This window comes from Sceloporus occidentalis, unplaced genomic scaffold (assembly GCF_023333645.1).
Source record: "Sceloporus occidentalis isolate IW3139 unplaced genomic scaffold, rSceOcc1.0.p SCAF_4, whole genome shotgun sequence".
Lineage (NCBI taxonomy): Eukaryota > Metazoa > Chordata > Lepidosauria > Squamata > Phrynosomatidae > Sceloporus > Sceloporus occidentalis.
Window position 1 is genome coordinate 15,631,997 of NW_028316984.1, and position 21,631 is coordinate 15,653,627.

The window sequence follows — 21,631 nt, forward strand, 5'->3', positions numbered from 1 at the left end:
TTCCATCATTGTAGCTGCTTTTAAAATGTCTCACTTTCTCCTCCTCACATTTACTTCTTAGCTTACTTCAATTGGCGCAAACTGAGTAGATATAGCAAAAGTCATTTACCGTCAATTAACTCATCAGGAGGGGAGAAGATAGGAGTGTGTAGAATCTTACCCTTCCCAGTAGGCCCAGGCAAAAGCAAACTGCTGCAACTTCTCTTAGCTTGATTTTTCTTCCTCTTTACTAACATTTGCCATCTTGACCACACCTATATTCCTTGACCACATGTGTCTCAGTTTTCATCTGAAATTTTGGAGGGCACAATGCTAATGTCTCAAAATTCCAGTAGGTTGAAAATAACAAGATATGTGTGAAAAAGAATTAACCAATGGATTAAAAAAGCCTTAGCAAGTGTATGAGGTCTATAATTTTTAATATTTTTAAACTAGCTACAAAATGTCAATCACTTCACAAACTGACAGGAGACAGAAGGAATTTCATATTACATGCGGCAACTATATTTAATCTCACAGGTTGTTTTTGTTTAAATCTAGATTTCATTCATGTAGGTTATTTTTATTTTATTTTATTTTATTAATAACAGCTACTAAACATCGCAGTGATTTTGGTGTGCATAGCTCTAGGTAAGCAACAGAGAACTGTACCAATAACAAACCACACAGGGGGAGAGGGAGGGGGAAAGGGAAGAGAGAGAGAAAGAGAGAGAAGCTAGAAAGAGAAAGAGAGAGAGCCTTATAAAAATTACATTTCTCTGCAACATTTCACAGGGTGGCCATTCCCTCCCCCCCGAAAAAAGACAGTCTTTGAAAGCAGCAGACAAAATCTATATATTACACTTATTTCTTAGTTGTTGATGCTTGCTTTTTTAAAAACCCTTGACATAGTTTCAGCCAAATGTTTAATTTGCTGGCAATGATTAAATGATGAGTGCCTGATCCATCGTATATTTCTTTGTAATTAAAGTTTGAAGGGAAAAAAATGAGAAGAGAAAAGGAAAGAAATGAACATGGCATACATATATATATATATATATATATATATATATATATATATATTGACAAGAAGAAATAAAGTGGCACTACTGCAAACTTGCTGGTATAACATAGTCCTGACAGTGTTCCAATACCGAACATGCGGATTTTTTTTTTGTTTCTTTTATCATCGCTGATGTTGCTACTGCCATGAAAAGGTCTCACTTAAGTTAAGGAGTCTAAAAGTCTATTTCTCATGCAATAAATGCATAAATCACATCACTTTTTTTTTGTTTTAGTGCAATGCTTGTTATAGGTTATATAATTCCACATTGTTTAATCATGAACTCATAACAACTGATGACAGCAATGGAGAACCGAGAGAACACCAAATTCTTAAGTGCTTAAAGAACATGACGCCCGAAGAAAAGACTTCTGGGAGTAGCTCTGTGGAATGTTAACAGTTTTACAAGAACAATACTGTATAGTTAAAAGTTTAACAGCATGTTGAGCATTCCTACATTTTTTGTCATTCAGCAAAAACATCATAAAGATTAAAAAAAAAAAACTCACCAACCAAAAACTGACAGACAGAAAGGAAGGATTGAGAAAGGGAGGGAGGGAAGGAGAGAAGGAAGGAAGGAAGGAAGGAAGGAAGGAAGGAAGGAAGGAAGGAAGGAAGGGGGCTAATCCTAACATATATATTGAACATTGTTATGAGCTATAGCCAGCAAATTAGTACTATATACAACCTTTGGAAAGAAAGAGATTTGGAAAATAAAAATAAATTTACAAGTATCATTTTTGGAAAGCTGACAACTTACACAGGACAACATTTACAACAGGGGGCTGAACAGGATTGATATGTGCATGTGTGCAAACCTAGTTGGTAAATACCATGAGAAAAGCATGAAAGTACTGTCCATGGGGACAGTGTTAAGAAGAATCTCCAGTTTGCTGCATTTAACCGCTGCCCAGCATCTTTGTTGCACGTTGATTGGCCTCATCAATCCTAGTTTTGTTGGAAACAGCCTAAAAAAAGAGAAAAGAGGGAGCAGTGTGGGAAAGGGAATCATGGAAGATGTAAAATCCACATAGGCAAACTGTATACTGTGGTCTGCATGCAACTCCAAGGCCATTTTAATGTTTCCTAAAAGTCATCCTGCCTCTCCCTTCCCCAAGTCCCCTTGCCTTTCCCCCATCCCTAACTGTGGTATGCACAATAACCTTATTACTATTTTTCTTCTTCATCTGTGCAAACTTGTGATAACCCCCACCCTTAAATCCCTACACTGAATTGCTATCTGATCTTAGATCTACCACAAGCTTCAAAACCTTCCAAAGCTTTCTCTCTCTGGTGTTCTGTCATGATGTATGCCTCTTAGTCATCCATCATCACCATTTTCAAGCATGCAGTGGTCTCTTACTCCTTGAATTCTCTAGCCACTCTCCCCTTTTTGCCTGGATCAGCCTTCCAGTATGCCTCAGTGAGACAGCCTGCCTGCTTGCCTCATTTTAGGGCATTAGTACAACGCTCATGCCTCACCTTTCCCACTGCAATACAGCGTGCCTATATACGTTACACTGAAATAATTTAAATGGAATTAATTCTGAAACTAAACACCATAATATGATTTCTACATCTCTATCTACTTTTGGATCCATAACAATTAATTGTACTGTTGTTGTTGTTATTTGCCTAAAAGTCAACTCCAGCTTTTGTCAATCCTGTTGTAGGATTTTCTTGGCAAGCTTTATTCAGCTGAAGTTTGCTATTGCTTTCCTCTTAAATTGAGAGAATGTGACTTACCTAATGTCACTCAGTAGATTTCTATGACTAAGCAAGAATTTGAACCCTGGTTTCCTAAAATCCTTGTCCAGTAATCGGATCACTACACCATAAAAGCTTCATGTATCCTACATAAAGGATATAAGATCTGAATAGTTGGTCAGGCCTTACCTTCTCCATGATCCTATCAATTTGGCGGTTCTGTGTGTCAATCTCATTGCCCATATCCAGGGCCATGTGACGGAGATTTCCAATGATGCCGCTGACCTGTTCCAGGTTTTCATCCATCTCACCTTCTCGGGCATCATTTGTTACCCTGTAGATAAATGAAGAGTAAAAGTGGAATGTCACTTATATAATCACATCGTGACCCATGATTGTTTGTCTTTCTTTGATCTTTCAGTGGAATAGTCTTGCACACTCTTTAGTGTTCAGCTATGAAACAGGGTTTTGCTTTTCTGCTGACATGGAATATTTACATTAATGTTCAGTGCACACATTCTTTAAATAATGACACAACAATAATTTAGCACCACGATAGTGCGTCTTTGCATGTGCCTTTCATTGTGGTGGAAAGCTTGTTATATTTTGTTGGTTCTTTAAAACCCTCACACATCAAAACATTTCCTTCTGTCTCCCCAGCACGTCCCCTATGAATTCCCAAATATGCACCCTTCAGAGCAGACTTAGGGAGAGAGGCACAAAGGGTGGGGAAGGGAGAAAGGATCTCCCCTATTCTGCAAGTGAAAGTCTTCCATCAATGGAGAAACACAAATAGGATTCTATAGGTAAACAAAGTAAACAAAAACAAAACACCAGAGTTGGGGCAGCTATATGCAGTGATATCAGGATATCACCATCCCATTCCCATATCCATGCTATACTGTATATTTTGGAGGCACTCCATATGGTGGGCACATTTGCAGAAATCATGTTAGTGACATGTATATGCAAAAGTATGGTTTATGGGCATATACATCTCTTTTTGAATGGCATGCAGGGTGCTATTCTGTCACCCTTTGTGTGACATGTAAAATGTGCTTTCCAACTGTTGCTGCTGCTGTTTCCCAGAGCGAGAGGAGGAAGTAGAGGAGATATTTCAGACAATGTAGGACTCTCCATCTGTGAGCATGCTCCAATTTCCCTTCTCCTCTCAGCTAATCCATGTTAGTTCTTCATTGCTTGCCTCCCTAATCTCTACCTTACCATCTTCTAGGGCTTGACAGCTGCATGGTGGCAGTGAGGATTGGACTGGGCATAAAGGTATAGAGGACAGCCCCTTATGCTCCAACCAAAATAGGCATACGTGGAGAGTGGACATGGAGCTGCACATGCAGAGCATTATGTAATGCATGATCTCAGCCATTATCTTTATCCAATTACAAACAGAAAGGTATGATGAGCTGTTTGATAGCTGCTGTTTGAGGAATCAAGCAACTAATAGTTACGTGATGTCTCATGTGGGGAAGGTGCCACCAACACTACCAAACAATGAGTACTACAAAGTTTGTTATGTTGTGTTTTTCTGCATTCTTCCTCTGACTTTTCTCCCCCACCACTATCACCAAACATTCCACATACTTATAGCTTTCTGCACTCTCCCTTTTGTCTATCCCACCCACTAAACGTCTGCCTGACACTAACCAATTATGTGTTCTACAAAGTTTGCTATATATTCTTTTCCTTTTTGTTACCCACAATAATCCTGTCCAGTACTGCCAAACCCTGTGTTAACTTATATGGCATTTCTTATAGTTTCCTACCTTCCCCCTCCCACTTATTCAAGAACAACCAACAACTTTGGAGGCAGGAACCCTACAGCCTGCACTTCTCATTGGGACTAGAGAACCAATGAGGGTCCGGGACTCTCCCAATACCCTCTTATCTAGTCCAGTATCTAATAACTGTAACTTGGTTGTGTCTGAGCACTCTTTTCACAACTCCAAGGAAGTGATGAGTGAAGGAAGAGAAGGGAAGGAAGAGATGATTGCTGGATTCTGCCATGCCAGCAGCAGCTCTCACAGCTTCTTGTCAAATTAGAAATAGTTGTGAGAGGCAGGAACAGCTACAGGAGTCCCTGCTCCCCACTCACTTCCGTTATATTTGCTCCATAGAAGAAAGATTACCAGCCTCTGTTATCTAAAGCCTAATTTGGCTCCCTTCGTCTTGATCTGGTGGCTCAAAGAGCCCCTCCCAAATAGGACATGGAATGTCAGTGGAAAATTTTAAACAGTTGGAATAATTAACTTGGCCATGATCAAGTGGGAATAAACAACAACAACAAAAACACAAAGACCATATGGAAACTGCTCTCAATATGTCAGCAACAGGAAAGAAGAAGGGGGAAAAAGACTGGATATTTTTTAAAAAAGAAAAATAGCAATAACCACAACTCTCACCTGCGGATAAATCCACCGCTGATGGCCATCTGTTCTCGTTCATCCACAACACGTGCCGGCTGGCTGGCTACAACCCCATCTTGATTATTGCCCCAGGCTTTTTTATAAGCATCGCTTGATTTAAGCCTATGCAAAAATAAAAGGTGAGTAACAAAGCACAGAGGGCAGAGGGACAACTGAAAAAAAAACCCTATTATTATGCTTTCAGGCTACAAGCAAATGAGTGTTTGAGAAGGGGAACATTCTGGTATACCGATATATCATAAACCTGAACAAAAGCTTTTTTTTCTCTCCATTTTTTTTCTTCCACAGCTGTGTTGCTACCAAATTTAACTTGCAATCCAGTCAATTGTAATTTTGCCACATTGATGAAGAATAATTTTGTTGTTCTTTTTTTCTGGCTTCTTTAATAAAAATAAAAATGAACACAACTAGAGAACACTCAGCTGTCTTTCATGACACATGTATATTTGGACATATAACACAGAGAACGTACTGCTAGACAGACATGGAAACAAACCCACTGAGGATAGTGTGTACATCACATCACAGAACACACTGTTTTAGATATTAAACAAAACAGAATAGAACAGAACTGGCCTCCATTTCAGTATATCGCCATGGCCGAAGTTCCTCTTTTTAACGTGTGGCACTGTGAACCTTTACCCCCATCAACTTTTCCAGTGTTAAACTAGAATCATGGCGACATTGACTCTTTTGCCTTACAGAATTATCATTAGACCAATTTGGTTAGATCTTTTAATAATATATCGGTACTTGGAAAGAGTAACTATACATCAATAGTTGATGTACAAACCTTTGTCCACAGAGACAAAAAGTAAAATCGGGCCATAGTGGGATGAGTGCAGGAAATAATAATAATAAAAGAATACAAGCATGTGTAGCATCAGAAAGGGAAATTCCTCTATGTATTTTTTCCATGCACCAGCTACAGGCATGAATAAGAAGTGAAGCATTCCCAGTAAAGCACAGCTGCCCCTGTGGTTCAACATTTTCTTGATGCACTAGCAGAAACAGCAAGTGGGACACAGGCAAAAATGGATCTCCAGGTGCAGCAAACATTAGGCCACAGGAAACAGTGGAGAGCCAATATCTGAATTCAATTGCACAGAGTTTCTGAGAAGCCATCTTTGACTGAGCCACCACAGAGAAATTAAAATCTAGGCATACCAGCAGTGATGGGTAATATGTGCAGCATTCTTTTGAGTAACAAAACTATCCTATATTGCAAACTGAATTTTACAGAATCTTATGATACACCCAGAAATTATGTCAGTTTTGATAGTTCTCTTGGGGTTAAAAGAAAACAAAAGTTACTATTGTTAATGGAGTGTACACAAGAAGTCTCTCTTACATATGGAAATAAGATTTGAAAATTTAGAGTAATTTTAGTAATAAATTTTAGTAATAAATGCCCAATACTGCCACTATATGTAAGATTTTGTAATGGAAAGGAATATAACCTGAATATTCTTAAACTATTATTCATTTGGCCATTCAAATGGTACTAATTATCAACACATTTCTTGGAGGTGATTTTTAAAATTGCTTGGTTAAAGTAGCCTTTGGAAAGAGAGTAGGCTGATTTGCATTTCCAAACATTTTTTGTAGTTTTGTAAACTGAAGGAGACTGCATTTTGAACAATCACACTTTGATCTGTATTGTGTGGCAATAATCTTACACATAATAACATAAATGTAAACAGAGACATTTCAACATAGATGTTGAAATCAATAGGTCTTACACCCAATTAAATATGTTTAGAATGATCATGCACAGCTGTATATCCTATGCAAATCTGCTTGTGAGTAAACCCCATTGAATTCAGTAGGCTGAATTCTACTGAATCCAGAGCCTTGTTAGTATGGAATATCAGTATGCAAAGGATCTTGTATGCAAAAGTATGCAAAAGAAGTTGTGTAAGAGATCTGGTTTACTCCATGCATCTGAGGAAGCAGACCGAAAGCTCTATCACACTATATTGTTATAGTGCTCTTATTTCACTTTAATTGCTATGGCTACCTCCTGTGGGATCCTGGGATTGACAGTTTAGAGAGGGACATTTAGAATTTCAGACAGTGAACTCTTGGTCCTCACTAAATTACAAACCGCAGAATTCCACAGAATGTTGTTAACGTAGAATATAGCATTATAATAGTGTAGTGTGATAAGGACATACGTCTACAAAAGTTTATGCTACAACTTCTTTTGCCCAGTTAGACTCAAAGGTGCTACAAGATCCCTTTGTTTACTGAATTTGGTAGGCTGAATGCCCTGGGGAAATGGCTAGGGCAGTGGGAACAATTGCTCCTCAGCATCAGCTCTTATGGACTGGATCTAAACCAGCCCCCTGTTTTTTTTCCAGAGAGCTGGTAGTGATGAAGTTAGCAAGACAGAGATTGGAGTGATGCTGGCAGAAAACTCAAGGTAAGCCTGACTGAGCATGGGCTAAAGACTATGTGAAGGTCTTTTCTATGGCAGTGTAGGCAGCAAAGTAATTATTTTTTGCGTCCACCATTGCTTTGGCAAGGAACTGACCAGTAGAGCTATTCTGAGTGTACTCATCCTCAAGTAGAAAACACAGACCATTCAGCAGCCCACTGCATAGTATTTGTATGGCACTTTGCAAATAAAGTTGCTAAAATCTGATCCAACTAGGATACTGTAATTGACATAGTACCAGTAAATGTAACCTTGGTACCTGTTTATTCAGTGTCAGTGCATATTTTTTTCCGTTTGTGCAGCCTGAAGATGTAGATAGGATCCTTGGAGAGATGAGAGTCACCACATGCATGCAAGAACCTTGTCCTTCCTGGCTTATCAAACAGGCTAAGGGGGGCTGGCTGAGTGGGTAAAGGGGGAAGTCAATGCCTCCCTCCAAGGCTGCATTCCAACTTGCTTAAAGGGGGCAATTATAAGGCCTGAAAGAAGCCACCCCTGAATCCTGCTAAAGTGGGATTCCCAGCGTGGAATGAAAGAGAGTGGGATGTGAACAGAATGGGGGCTATCATGCATTTTATTGCAAGCTGGAATGCCACCGCCGCTGCTGGAAGTTCCCATTCCGTTCCACATCCGTCCCAGAGGAGGCACTTTTCAGGAACTGTTCAGAAGTGTTCCTGAAAATCGCCCCCTCTGGGACAGATCTGGAACAGAATGGGAACTTCCATCAGTGTCAGCGGTGTTCCAGCGTGTGATAAAATGCATGATAGCCCCCATTCTGTTCCCATCCCGCTCCCTTTCATTCCGCACTGGGAGCATTCCTGGGGGCTGTGTGGTAAGATTAAGAGACAGTTTTGGTTACCTTGGTTGATGACTTACAGAAGGAACTGGACAGGGAGACTGTGTCTCTTTTAGTTCTGCTGGACCTCTTAGCATCTTTTGATACAATTGATCATAATCTCCTTCTGAGCCATCTCACTGGGATGGGACTTGGTGGCATTGTTTTACAGTAGTTCTGTTCCTTCTTGGAGGGGTGAGCCCAGAGGTGGTGTTGGGAAACTCATCTTTCATCCTTTAGATTTACTTTTTTTTAATGACAACACACTCTCTCCTTTCAATACACACACCAATGCTTCACCCTTTAGTTGACTCCAGTAGTCTACTGCAAAGTGGTAATATGAAGAAGCCTACAATCCTATAAACACAGACTTATAAGAAAGTAAATCTCATCGAACTCAATGGGACTTAATTCTGAACAGACATGTATAGGATGGTGCAATGATCTACTACTTTTACAGACTACACTGTTCAATGGTCAGAACCACTTTATGTTTCCAGGCAAACACAGATTTATCTTATTTACTTTAATAAATAGATTGGAGATTATCACACTGGCAAATTGGCTGGCCAGAGAACAGGTTGAGAGTATTAGGAAATTTTGGAAAATTTGCTAAGATCGGATGTTATTGTACACCTCCATACTCAGATCAGAGGCATTATGTTCTAATCTTAGCCACCCTGACCCCACCCCCTCCTTCTCCCATCCTTTGCAAAGAACGGAAGTTAACCATTCATTGCAAAGGACGGGAGAATGACAGATCGGGATCAGGATGGGTAAGATCGGGATGATTGAGCACAGAGGTGTGTGATAACACCCAATCTTAACAAATTTTCAAAATTTCCTAATGCACTCATCCCATTCTCAGCATGGCTGATTTGGCTGTGCAATAACCTACTTTGTCAAAGAGCTGCACCCCAGTGTAATTTAAGCAGTTATGTTTGTATTTCCCCTTGTTTCCTAAAGAACATTAATTTCCTTTGTCAAAGAGTTGCCTCCATGATAGCAATATGGAGCCAAGACCCCATGCATTTGTCTTATCCAAGCTTGCTTTTGAGATTAAATAGAGACAGGCAATGTTGGTGTTTCTGAGACCCCATTTTTGGCCTTCGGTGCATTCCAGGGGTTACAAAGACTACCAAAAATGGAGGGAGGGGGGAGAGGAAAAGAAAGAAAGATGTAGAATATGTTTGGTATTTAATAAAGCTTCACCACTGGAAAATGATAAATTTCAGCTCCTGGAAACTTCCAGGAGCAGCAATTCACCTTTTTTGTTCTGATTTTTTTAATGGAGTGAGGAAAGTGAATTTGGGGTGTGTCAGCCTCAAAAATGGCCCTGGAGGTCACAGGTGAGCCCTGGGTCATTCTTTGCCCACCCCTGTGGGAGTAGAAGGATAACTACTCCAATACATGGATAGTTCTACATCAGTCTACAAGCACTCATTCATGTGGACCATACAAAGGATTAGAATCACTCTTGTGTTTTACAAGAAATTTGACCAGTTTTCTCTGCTCAGGCTAGGACTGCTAAGAAGGATTGACTGCCCCTTGCAAAAAAAAAAATGTAAGGGTTGTGGCAACTTAGAAACTTTTAAGAAAAATAAAATCTGCTGCTTTTTATCCACACATCTATGTCTCATAGAGGAGTGTGACTTTTGGATTTAATAACAATTACCTGGAGGTAATTCACTCAAAGTAAGTGGTGAATAAGCATAAGAAGTTAGACTATAGACAGACAGTGGTCTATAATGCTGTAAGGTCATAAGTCTAAAAAATGAAACGCTATCATATGTTACTAATACATCATTTTAATGCTACCTACTTATAAACATATTTTAGTCATTCATTCATGCAGCAACCCAGTGCATGCTAAATCTGTTATCCATAAGGAAGCTCACTCTTTCATGTCTGCATTCTCGCTTCACAGTCCACATATCACATTTTTAGGCTGCATTTTCATTTTATGGCAATTACATGCAAGCAAACTCAGCACATTTCAACATTTCTTCTTGGTGTACGCAACCCACTTAGGGCATCATAGCTGGCAACGTGGGGTCAGTTTTCCTGTCAATTAAAACAGATAGATAGATATGTCTCCATAGCTTGGGTTCAGACAAGAAACCATGGCATGTCCCCAAAGTTTGAGAAGAAAGATATTCAATGAAATATCAAAGTGGCATCATTTAGTTTCCAGTGACCACTTTGTGTATTTTTGAGCTACAAAGACTGAACAAGAAAGTCTTCCATTTACAGATGTTTTGGGGGTAATGGAGAGTATTCAGAAATAAAAGAGCATAATGGTGCCATAATTTTTGAAGCGTAGGTTATTAACACCACATAGTACACACACTGTAAAATGTTGAAATCTTCATCATTAAAATGTGTTCACAGTAAAGATCTCACTGTGGTATGCCTGATTTTAATGCAGCTACAGTAATCCCGCTATTGTCTACACCAGTGGTTCCCAAACAGTAAAGCCACAAGACACCGTTGCTCTCTGAGATGACAGGAAGTAGTTCATAAATTGTTAACAGAACCACATTATCCCAGCCTCATCTAGTCCTCCATGTCACAGTAGCATCCATTCATGGAGGGGAAGTGACAGGTGAATTGCCACTTCCTTTTCTCTACTGGGCCTTTAGGATGGCCACATGCACCGTGTGTCAGTATTCAAGTTTCCAGCCAAACGATTCAGGTTCTGATAGGAGGATAGATTCTGAATTGGATCACTGCCACCATACTGGATCCCCCCCCCCCTTGTTGGAAATTTGAATACTGACAATGGTGGGGGGGGGAATAAAGGGTGGCTTGGGAGGATTGTCAAGATCAGGGCAAGAGCGAATTGTTGGCTTGGCAAGTTTGGGAACCCCTGGTCTACGCTATGGGATGAACGCATTAGAACCAGAATTCTTTTCTCTGCATGCCACATGCTCATCCTGCCTAGGTGCCTTAAGCAAGGATGAGCGTCACAAGGCTTTGTGGTTTTGAAGGCAGCCTTGGGTGCTCAAGAAATCAGGCAGGCAGGCAGGCAGCACCTACTTGTTACATGGACAGGCACAAAGACCACAGAATTTTCCTAGGTCCGTCAAATTCTTTTCTGCTTCTTTCATGTCCTTATTGATTTGGTCCATTCCCTCTTCGATGCGTTCCAGTTGCTCTGATTAAACACAAGTATTTTATCCCCACAGTATGAAGCGGATGGAAAGGGACAAAGGAAAAAGAAAAGACAAAAAGAAAAGAAAAGAAAGAAAACAACTTCAGACATTCACTCATGACAAAGAACTGGACACTTACAGAGCAGAGTTGGTACCCAGTACCTACTTGTTACAAGGACATATGAAAAGGCCACAGCATTTCCCTAAATCTTTTAAATTTTTCTCAGCCTCCTTCATGTCTTGGTTGATATGGTTCATGCCTTCTTCAACACGATCGAGTTGTTCTGGTCAGGACAAAGGGATGACAGTATGGAATGAATTGTATTTTGTTGTTGCTGCTGTAACTGTTTGTCTTCAACAGAACATGAAAAGATGGTAGATGGAAGAACTGAATTATTATGGAAGCGTTTCAATGCATAAATTGCAGCTGATGCATTGAAGCAAGGATGAAAGTGAACCTAGAGGCTGAAGAATGATGCCCTTTACTAATATGGTAAAGCACACGTACATTCATGTACAGAAAAAAAAGGAGAAATGCTTTGATGTAGATTAATTCGAACAAAAATGTAAAAGTGGAAGAGGAACTACCAAATACCCCAAAGCGCAGAAATATAATGCAATACATCCAGTTACTAAGACATCAATGACATCCAAGAGAAAGAAATGGGGTTATTACCTTGTATTTATGTACGTTAATAAAATATTTAAATGGTTGCTTTCCATGGAAAATATCTACAATACTTTCACTTACAAATGCCTTTGAGTTTGATGATGGTTGAAAATGTAATTGGTTTGATTTTGAGAATTGGTGAAAGAGTGTACAGTTAACAATGATGTTAAGAATGGATATGAGTAGTTGAGTTAAGATCCATGTCCAGATACAAACTTTTTCAAAGACTGAGGCTCTTCAGATCTGAATTTTTGGCCGTGGTCCATCTCTAAAGAAGAGAAGACCATGGGTCTTATTCCTCTGTCAGTGACATTGTTATATGCCAGGAGTAACCACAAAGGAGTAAAAGGAATTACATAAATCACAAGACCCAATTCCATGTCCAAAGAAGCGGATGGACAGATGGACATAGACTCAGGGGCATTTGGAGCAGATAATATATATCCAAATAAAATCCACTGTTGCGTTTTCTTTTCTCGACTACCATAGCCATTTTGCTGGCTACCTGATCTTCCCATGGCTTCCAGGACATGATTAAGTCAATGTTATTCCTTTCACTTTAATGCCGTTACACCTGATTCGCATCAGAACAGTATAACATAACTATCAAGCACACCACAGAGGGTTTTTATGCAAATAATAAATTACATCCATGAACTCCAGTAATCTGTTTCTTGCTTAGACTAGAAGTAGGGTCTAAATTTTCATATGTGACAGAGAATTTTCTATTATTTATTCTTCATCATCATCATCTGCTGCTACTACTACTACTACTACTACTATTTTCAGCGGCAAAAGTTATGTCAAATATTCCAAGTATTCCAAATATACAGTAAGACTGCAGTAATGGTCAGACAGCATATTCCAATGCATGTTTACTCTGAAGCAAGTCCCACTGTATCAATAATACTCACTCCCAGATAAGGATGCATAGGATTGTCATGGTACAGTATAATCCTGCACATGTCTATTCAGATGTAAGCACCCTTGAATTCAACGAGTCTTATTCCCAGGTAAGTATGCATACCTTACTGACTGTTTCTCAATAGTTTTGCGCTATTACAAACATTTTTGCTTAACAGGCACATCACCAGTAAGCTTCCTCACCATGGGCATCTGATTCAACATCAATTTTTCAAACATAGTATGATGGACAAATAGGAAAGAAACATTTTAATTAGAGGAAAAAGTCATCCCAGCTGCATAGGCTAAAAGGAGTGGGGGGAAAGGGATACTAGATTTTTGAAGCAGGTTCCGTTCTCATTTTCTTCATTAAAATCAAAATAATACAGATTCACATTTCCACATAGGAATATGAAAGAGAAGTTGCCACAATTCATAAACATGCAATAAAAAATAGTCTCTGGATGCATCCACGCTGTAGAAATAATACAGTTTGACACTGCTTTAATTGCTGTAGCTTCATCCCATGGAATCCTGGGATGTTGCAGTTTTATAAGGTCTTTAGTCTTCTCTGCCAAAGAGTACCTGTACCTCAAAACTATAAATCCCAAGGCAATTAAGGTGATGCCAAACTGCATTACTTCTACAGTGTAGATGCACCCTCTGAAACTGAACTAAGGGAGGAGAAATCTCTGTATGGCAAATGATGTGTAAGGAACAGGAGTAGTGAAATAAAGGAGCTACAGATTAATTATAGTCCTATGCACTTTTATATAGTCCTAAGCACCGAGGGACTTACTTCTGAGTGAACATGTCTAGATTGGAATGTGTATTATTTTATCACCTAGAAAAGATGTTTGACTATCTATCTTAGTTCTACTTAGTACTGACAGAAAATCTTCCTGTACGTCCAGTCCTATGATTTCCTGTTTGATCATAGTATTACTGCAAGAAAATGTATGGGAAGCAAGAAAGTTAAGCCCTCAAGACCTCCGGTGGCCACACAAGTCATTCCAAAAGAGGTCCCCAGAGGCCACCAAACATCTTTAGGGCCCTGTAGGTGGCCCAGGAGCCACATGGTTGTTATGCCCATGTAGATACACATGGATACACAGAATATGTGAAAATGTTTAATGAAAATGCATAATTCACATGCTTATATGTGAATACAGAGAGGATTAATAATACTTTTCTGAAGTTTATCCCTGAACACAGGAAATTGGGGCAGGGCAGAAGGTATATCTGCATATGGGAGGAGAGAAACGTAATGCTTCTAGTAAAGACAAGGTTGGATTTTAGTGTATGTCTTAGCAGTTTCCAGACACTCTGATTAGTGTACATGGGAGCTACTTTTCATAGGGGATCAGTCACTGACTACAGTTAAGGTTGGACTCCTGTGCATTCTATGGCAACAGAGCTGGAGCGTCTTCATTTTCAGTCACCAACACCTAATCTTCCATGTGAGACCATTTCCTATATTTTGGGAAGTAGGTCAAATGATTCCCTCTTTGCAGCAACCCTTTCTTTTGCAGACCAGGAGAAGGAAATGCACTGTTGTTAATGCCAAACGCTTCTCAAAAACTCCCAAATTACAAAACCAGAAATGTCTGTAGAATTTGTGAGTTTGTATAGCATATCCTATTATGGGAGGGTTTTTTGTGATGAGCTGGCTATGCAGTGTCTCAGCTTTTCAGAAAACATGCCATTGCTTCCTTCTCCTTTTCATTTACATCTTCAAATCCATGAGGATTTGAAATGAACTTCTTTTTCAAATTAACAGTGAGATCTTTCAGGTATTTAATAAGAGGACTGTCAGAAAGGCTCTGAGGCTTAGCATGTGGCTTCTGGTTTGCACCCAGATCACCCCTGCACTGCCTGGATGATCTCAAAGACATTTGCTTTGTATGCCAGAAATAAACACTTGCTCTGTGCTAATTACACTGACAATCACTCATGGGTTTTTCATCCCCTGATATATCAAAGTAAAAATGTAATCTAGGAAATGTAAAGACATAAGGAGGAAAACCCAAAAGGGATGTGATCCTCTTTGTCATCTGCACACTCAAGTGATCCATGTCAGAGTCTTTATCTAAATAACACCTAACAATCTTACTGCTGGGGTCATCTGAAAAAAGATCACATGGCAAGTTTAACGGATGGTTTCATTAATCGGATCATCTGCTAAGACATAGATGGTTTAGACACAGAGCACAAACAACAACAGCAGGGTCCCAGAAGTTAGCAGAGGAATGGCTGTTTCAATTACACACAACGGGGAAATTACTTTTTTTCAAATATTGAAAAATAATTCATCCAACCTGCATATCACTACAAAAGAAAAGTGATACAAATTTGGTTAGAGAGCATTAAGCACAGTGTAGTGATCACAACATTTCCAGGTTCAGAAACATGACCAGTCTTCTACTTAAACTATCATAAACTATCATTCAGTGAGTAATTAAGCTGATACCTAAAGGCATGGCCAGTACCAATTGAATGATTTTTTTAGACGGGGGCTATTTTGAGATCTGATTTTTTTTCCTATTTGCAATTGCTGCATTCCCGTATGGTCAGAAATATTCTTCAAGTCTATTTAGTAAGAACCTTGCATCAAGATTCCTTCTGCTACCAGAATGTACAGGTTAGCAACCGTAACCTGTGAGATGTTGCTGGACAACACATTGCATCATCCCTAACCAGCATAGCTAATAGTCGCAGATGCTGAAAACTGCATTCCAAAAACTTCTGGAGGTCCCTAGTTGTGTACTCCAATTTAGAAAGTATTATCTTGTTCCCAGAGTAGACTGTTTTCATGTATACATTAACTTCCCATGAAGGACATTTGTAACCTGCGAAGTAATGTGGGGGTAAACAGTTATGCACCACACATTAAGACAATGATATTTGAAAGTCAATAATCAGTTTGACTGGTTCGAGCTCAGCCTCTCCCATAAGATACTGATGGGAGAGACTGAGTTGGAATCAATCAAACATATTGCTGACTTCTAAACACATGTGGCTTAAGCCAGTCACTCTGGTGTACAGATGAGATCTCCACCTGCTACTTCACATGTTACAACTGTGCTAGATAAGAAATACATATATATGCATGAAAAAGCATGAAAGCTCCATGTACTGTAAGTTATCTTGTCTGATTATATGCAGGGGCCAGCTCAGTGGAAGAGTATATGGTTTGCATGCAAAAGCTGGTAAGGTTAATTTTTGGCATCTCCAGGTAGATGTGGGTAAGGTTCATACTCCAAACCCTGGATATAATACCTCTGCCAATCACTCTTGGTAACAGTAGTCTGACTTGTATAATATCCCATATTTGTTATTGTACTATGACTAGCTTGGACATCAGTGAGATAGATGCATGTTCAGTACTTTGCATGATGTTCTGCTTATGCTTTTCAGGCCTACTCTAAAATGAAATACTATTATTTACTTATTTATGGGATTTATATCCCACCTTTCTCTCAAAAGAGGATTCAAGGTGGCTTACAATAATTTTAAAAGATAAAACTAAAACTAAACTAGATACACAAGACAAAACTAAAACTAAACATCCACAATATTTTGAAATTATTGTTAGTTTTGTGAAGCGGTGCAGAATGTTTAAGGAAATGTTTTTAGGGTTCTTGAAGACACTAATTCCTAAGACACCATTCCTTATTTTAGTGGGGTTTCCTTGAAGAATGATGCTTGATTAGTACAACCTTACTCTGCAATTTTCTACACTAAATAAGTTCAGAGTTCATTAAGGAGTTCTTGACTTCAGTGAAGACTAGAAAGCTCATTATCACTACTAGTCAGGTTCATATTTAATGCAGATATAGACTGAGAGCCGCAAGCAAATATCCACCCATATGTTTTACTCAGACTTTTCATAAATACCTAGTTAATTGTTAACTTCAATAGAAAGGTGTTTTAATTTCTTATGTAAACAATCTGAACTTACCTCCTTGCTCATCCAACATAACCAAAGTCCTGATACCAGCATCTTTGCTCTACATTCCAGCAAGAATAACAGGATGAAATAAAGAGACAGAGATAGAAAGAAATTAGTGAGAGAACTAGTAGTATTTGATATGGGGGTGAAAGATCAAAGGTAAACAGCAGAAGGTATGGCAATGGGTAAGGGACACAGCAGGAAGTGGTCATACCTATATAAAATATAGAAGAAATGTAATATTCCCCATTGCACTGAGAGTATTAAGTATTCATTGCAACATCACAACATTTCAGGAGAGGAAAAATGTTTTCATTATGAAATATTAATTCAGTCTTTGGCCCACCACATATGGCAGCCAGTAACTGATGTTTTAGGTCCTATGTAGATTCTAATCTCACCTTATCTCTTGATTACAGTTATTGCGGGAATGAGATCACATCTCCTCTGACAAAGGATGCATATCCTATTGGGTGTTAAAACCGAGACACATTTGCATGGAGAGCACTTATTTAAATCTAATGTGTGTAGACCTCAACAGTATGATCAGTAACTCAAATCAAGGGTATTATTCATATGGCCCTCCTGATGTTGTTGGATTGCAAGTCCCAACAGCCATATCCAACTCAGGCAATGGTGAAGAATGCTGGGAGCTGCAGTTTAACATCTGGAGGGCTGCATGGTTTCCCATCCATATATCAGATACAGTCCAACAATTGACTGTTCAACCTGGACTTGTATTCACTGGATTTCACATACACACACTTCAATGAAATGCAACGCCGACATGCTGAAAGCCAGCTATCTTGGAGGTAGGACAAGTGAACCAGAAGAACTGGAAGATAAGATATATCTTCCTTATGAACCATTTACAAGAGAAAGACTGGGGACAAGTATCATCTAAACAGACCAGCAGATTTCCCACTCAAGGCAGCAGTGAACCAAATCTAAGAGCAAAATATCCATGATCTTCCATAATTTAATTGTCAAGCATCATGGGTGGCAGAAAAGGAGCCATTCCATACATGTGATGCCATTTTCTGTATAGAGATGAGTATGCAACATAGCTGAGTAAAGAAATTATTGCACTACACTCTCAAAGCAAACTGAGGATAAGGGAAGAAAGCAGGAGGAAGAGAGAGAAATTGGGACATTTTTAAAGCACCTGAAAAAGAAGGATGACAGAGGGGTAAGTGTGACTGTCTCTGCCAAAGGGGGACAAATGGATTGTACACCTACATGGCCTTTTCAAATTAGCTCTTGCCTCAACTCCCTCTCCATTGGTTGCACTTGTGAATGCTATTTTCCATAAAACAGCAAAAGCAGGCAGGAAAAAGCAGGGCCTTCTCACTTTTTCTTGTCACTGCTTCTCTGTCTGTATCAGTTAGGTGTAAATTATCAGTTATATAGATGTCAACATCAATATCAGTGTGTATGTGAGAATCCACAAAGAGTAGGTTAAACAAACCAACAAATTTCCTAATCCCCACAGAAACTGAGATCAAAGTGACAGATAGAGAAGGGAGGAATGTGACTAGTCCAAGAACAGTCTTGAAAGCAGAGTCTGACTTTGGTTAGTGAGCGTCACACAAGGGTTTGAGAGATACCAGCTGATCAAAATTCTCCACTTTACTTGTCGGTGGCAAAGGAGGATGGGACATTGTACAGAATATTTACTAGTGTCAGTGTGTGGCTCCAGATGAGGGAATGTAGAGCTAAAATGAAAAAATTAAGGGGGGGGGGGAGCACATAAAATTTATTCTGAGAAACTGCAGTCCGGCTAATACAGTACAGTGAAATGGCATTTTTATCTCATAGTGTTGAATGGAAGAGGTAGTTGGAGGACAGGAAGGAACAGGAGCCAAACCAATTGACTTTTTCAACAATATTAGCAGTGCAAACCTGTGCAGCTCTGTGCAAAAATAAGGCCCATTGCTTTCAGCTGAGTTGACCCCCAGGTAAGTGAGTATAGAATGGCAGTTATAGGCTGCAGTTTTAAACACATTTAGGGGGAAGTCAGTCTCACTGAACACAGAAGGACCTACTTCTACTGCACTCTAAAATAACTTGAAGCAATATTGTGATATGAAAGTTGCATATCAATACGTTTTCACCCTATTTATGAGCAGCACAACCAAGAGAGCATGAGAATGGAGTTTCTGTCTTTTCAATTTTTCAAATTTGGTATTAATTTTATTCCATTTATGCTGGCATAATAGTTTTGGTTTGAATGTGGCTACAGAGTTGTTGATCTGCTAGGACAGTGTGACATTGCCAGCAGCTAGAAAACACTAAGTTGAAGTGTCAGTTGGCTAAAGCTACAAGGATGACTTGCAGAACAGTTTCCCAGGGGGGAAAATGGTTCTCTTGCTCATGAAATATGCTGATGAATTCCCTTGAAGGAGAAAATAATTTCCCATTCCATCTATCCACACCATTCCAATTTGGCATGAAGGCATTTATATTGGCAAGCTTCCAAGCATAGCTGAGAACCTGAGCACCACCCCTAGGAGAACTCAAGCACGATAAGCATATGTTGATTTTAAACATTCAGTATGTGTTCACACATTCTAGACAGATAAATTGATACAGCTATAATAAAACAACAGCCATACAAATCTATATACTATATAGACATAACAGGATGAACAGTCATACTATGGGCCCAAACAAACCGGCCAAAATAAAGCTGCTTCGGGTCACTTTGGAGATATGCTGTTTAAATGACACATACATCTTAAGAGGTTAGAAGCTGCGCTGAACCCCAGTCCTTAGGACTGGAGCATGGCTTTGGCATGGCTTCTGACCTCTTAGGACTCATGCATCATTTAAACAGCATACCTCCAAAGTGACCTGAAGCAGCTTTATTTTGGCCTGTCTGTTCAGGCCCTATGTTTCAATCTTTCCTCGCCTTCTTCCATATTTTCTTCAAATAGCCATATGAATTCTAGCCTTCTGATTCCCATTTTGAATTGAACACACACTCTCTCTGTCAAAAGAAATGAATAAACTATTTGCTTACTTCTTGCAGCATCACTTGAACAAAGAATACCTCCTACCATCAAATCTTTTTAAAGCAGAAAACCTTTTCTCTCTTTAAATTTACATTTCTTTCCCACTCTCCTTCCTTTCATCATTGCATAGTTCTGCAATTGTTCTCCAGTGGAAGAGTGGAAAATCTTTTCTGTGGTATAGGATCTCCTAATTGTCACCAGGCTTTACAAAACAGGATTCTGATCATATGTTCAGGAAGACCTTCATGCTGGGATGGGATTGGAGATACTGACATCACAGTAAGGAAATGTGCAGTGACTCATATATACCTTAATGGAGGTAGAATCCAGGCAGAATTTATGCTTATGACTGTAGCCTTAAACCTCCCTTCTCTCTGCTGCTCTTTAGGATAAAATTTCACATCTCCTCTCCACATATAATGTGTCACTGCAAGAAAATGACCTCCTAAAAATTCTTTGCCAAAATAGATTAGGTGATGGCATTTCCCTTAAAATGATAAGTGATTTTCTATGATGCAGCCTGCTGAAATGGCAAACTAATTTATCATGAAAACCTGCCTTTTTCTTCATGTTTTTCTTCTTTAGAATTGACCCTGCAGTCTAGCATTTTAACTGGAAGGACTGCTCCAGATTTAGTAGTATTGACATATATGGGAAGCATAGATCACTTCCCTTTGTAAAAGTTCTTCATTTTACTCCAATAACTTGATAGATTGATCAGACAATTACCTCAAAGACAGGACCATCCAAAGGGCAAAGGCAGCACATGAGACGCAGACAGAAGACAGACAGAACCAGTCCTTGGCACTTCCATTAGGTAAATAGGGGATAAAAAGGACCTGAAACCCTGTATTGAGGCTGGCAATCTGAGTTAATAAAACTGGGCTAGATGATGCAGTGATCTGATTTTGGGATTCAGTTAACTTCTCACAAAAGGTCTTGCCATTTTATTATCACATCAAAAAATCCACATCCCTATGCAACCATTGGGGGAAAAGTTTAGTTTGCATCTGTTTGTTATTTTAGACCAAGCTGATTTCATTTATATGAAACGTGTGCCCCCAGGGAACACCTTGAGAATTTACAGGATCACAGTTGGGTTGATAGCCAGTTCAGGCTTCAATAATAAGTCACTTCTGTAAACTACTTGCTTCCATATAGGTTCTGTATATGCTGCCATTTAGACTTCTGGGAAAGTAATGGCTCAAACAATGTCCCCATCAGCTTGAAGTCAAGGTGGCCATTGCTACACCATTCAAAGGGATATAGATTCTGGGCAGGATTTTTGGACAGGATTTTGTAGAGGATAAGTTTAACATTGGCTCCATGAAGTTTTGATCATCTTGAACTGACATTTGGGTTTCATCACTATGGCATATGTGTTTCATCATCAGTTTCTTTTTAAATCAACAGCAAGGAGGCGTCTTTGTTGTTTATTGTTTTTCTAATAAATCATCATTCACCATTTTTAA

The 21,631-nt window shown here is 39.3% G+C and overlaps 1 protein-coding gene across 2 annotated transcripts in view; it reads right to left on the bottom strand.

Moving 5' to 3' along the window:
- Positions 1 to 1,022: 1,022 nt before the first annotated feature.
- Positions 1,023 to 21,631, bottom strand: part of LOC149313539 (synaptosomal-associated protein 25) — a 75,617-nt gene continuing 55,008 nt past the window's right edge. Inside the window, exons 4-8 of one of the 2 annotated variants that reach the window (XM_089519278.1) lie at positions 17,155 to 17,203; positions 11,787 to 11,904; positions 5,167 to 5,292; positions 2,939 to 3,083; positions 1,023 to 2,010 (exon numbers count right to left, since the gene is read on the bottom strand). In XM_089519278.1, coding sequence (XP_089375404.1) covers positions 1,942 to 2,010; positions 2,939 to 3,083; positions 5,167 to 5,292; positions 11,787 to 11,904; positions 17,155 to 17,203 — 507 coding nt within the window. In that variant the 3' untranslated portion in view covers positions 1,023 to 1,941. Of the gene's footprint in view, positions 2,011 to 2,938; positions 3,084 to 5,166; positions 5,293 to 11,504; positions 11,623 to 11,786; positions 11,905 to 17,154; positions 17,204 to 21,631 lie in introns of both variants that reach the window. The other variant, XM_089519277.1, reaches the window with a different exon arrangement.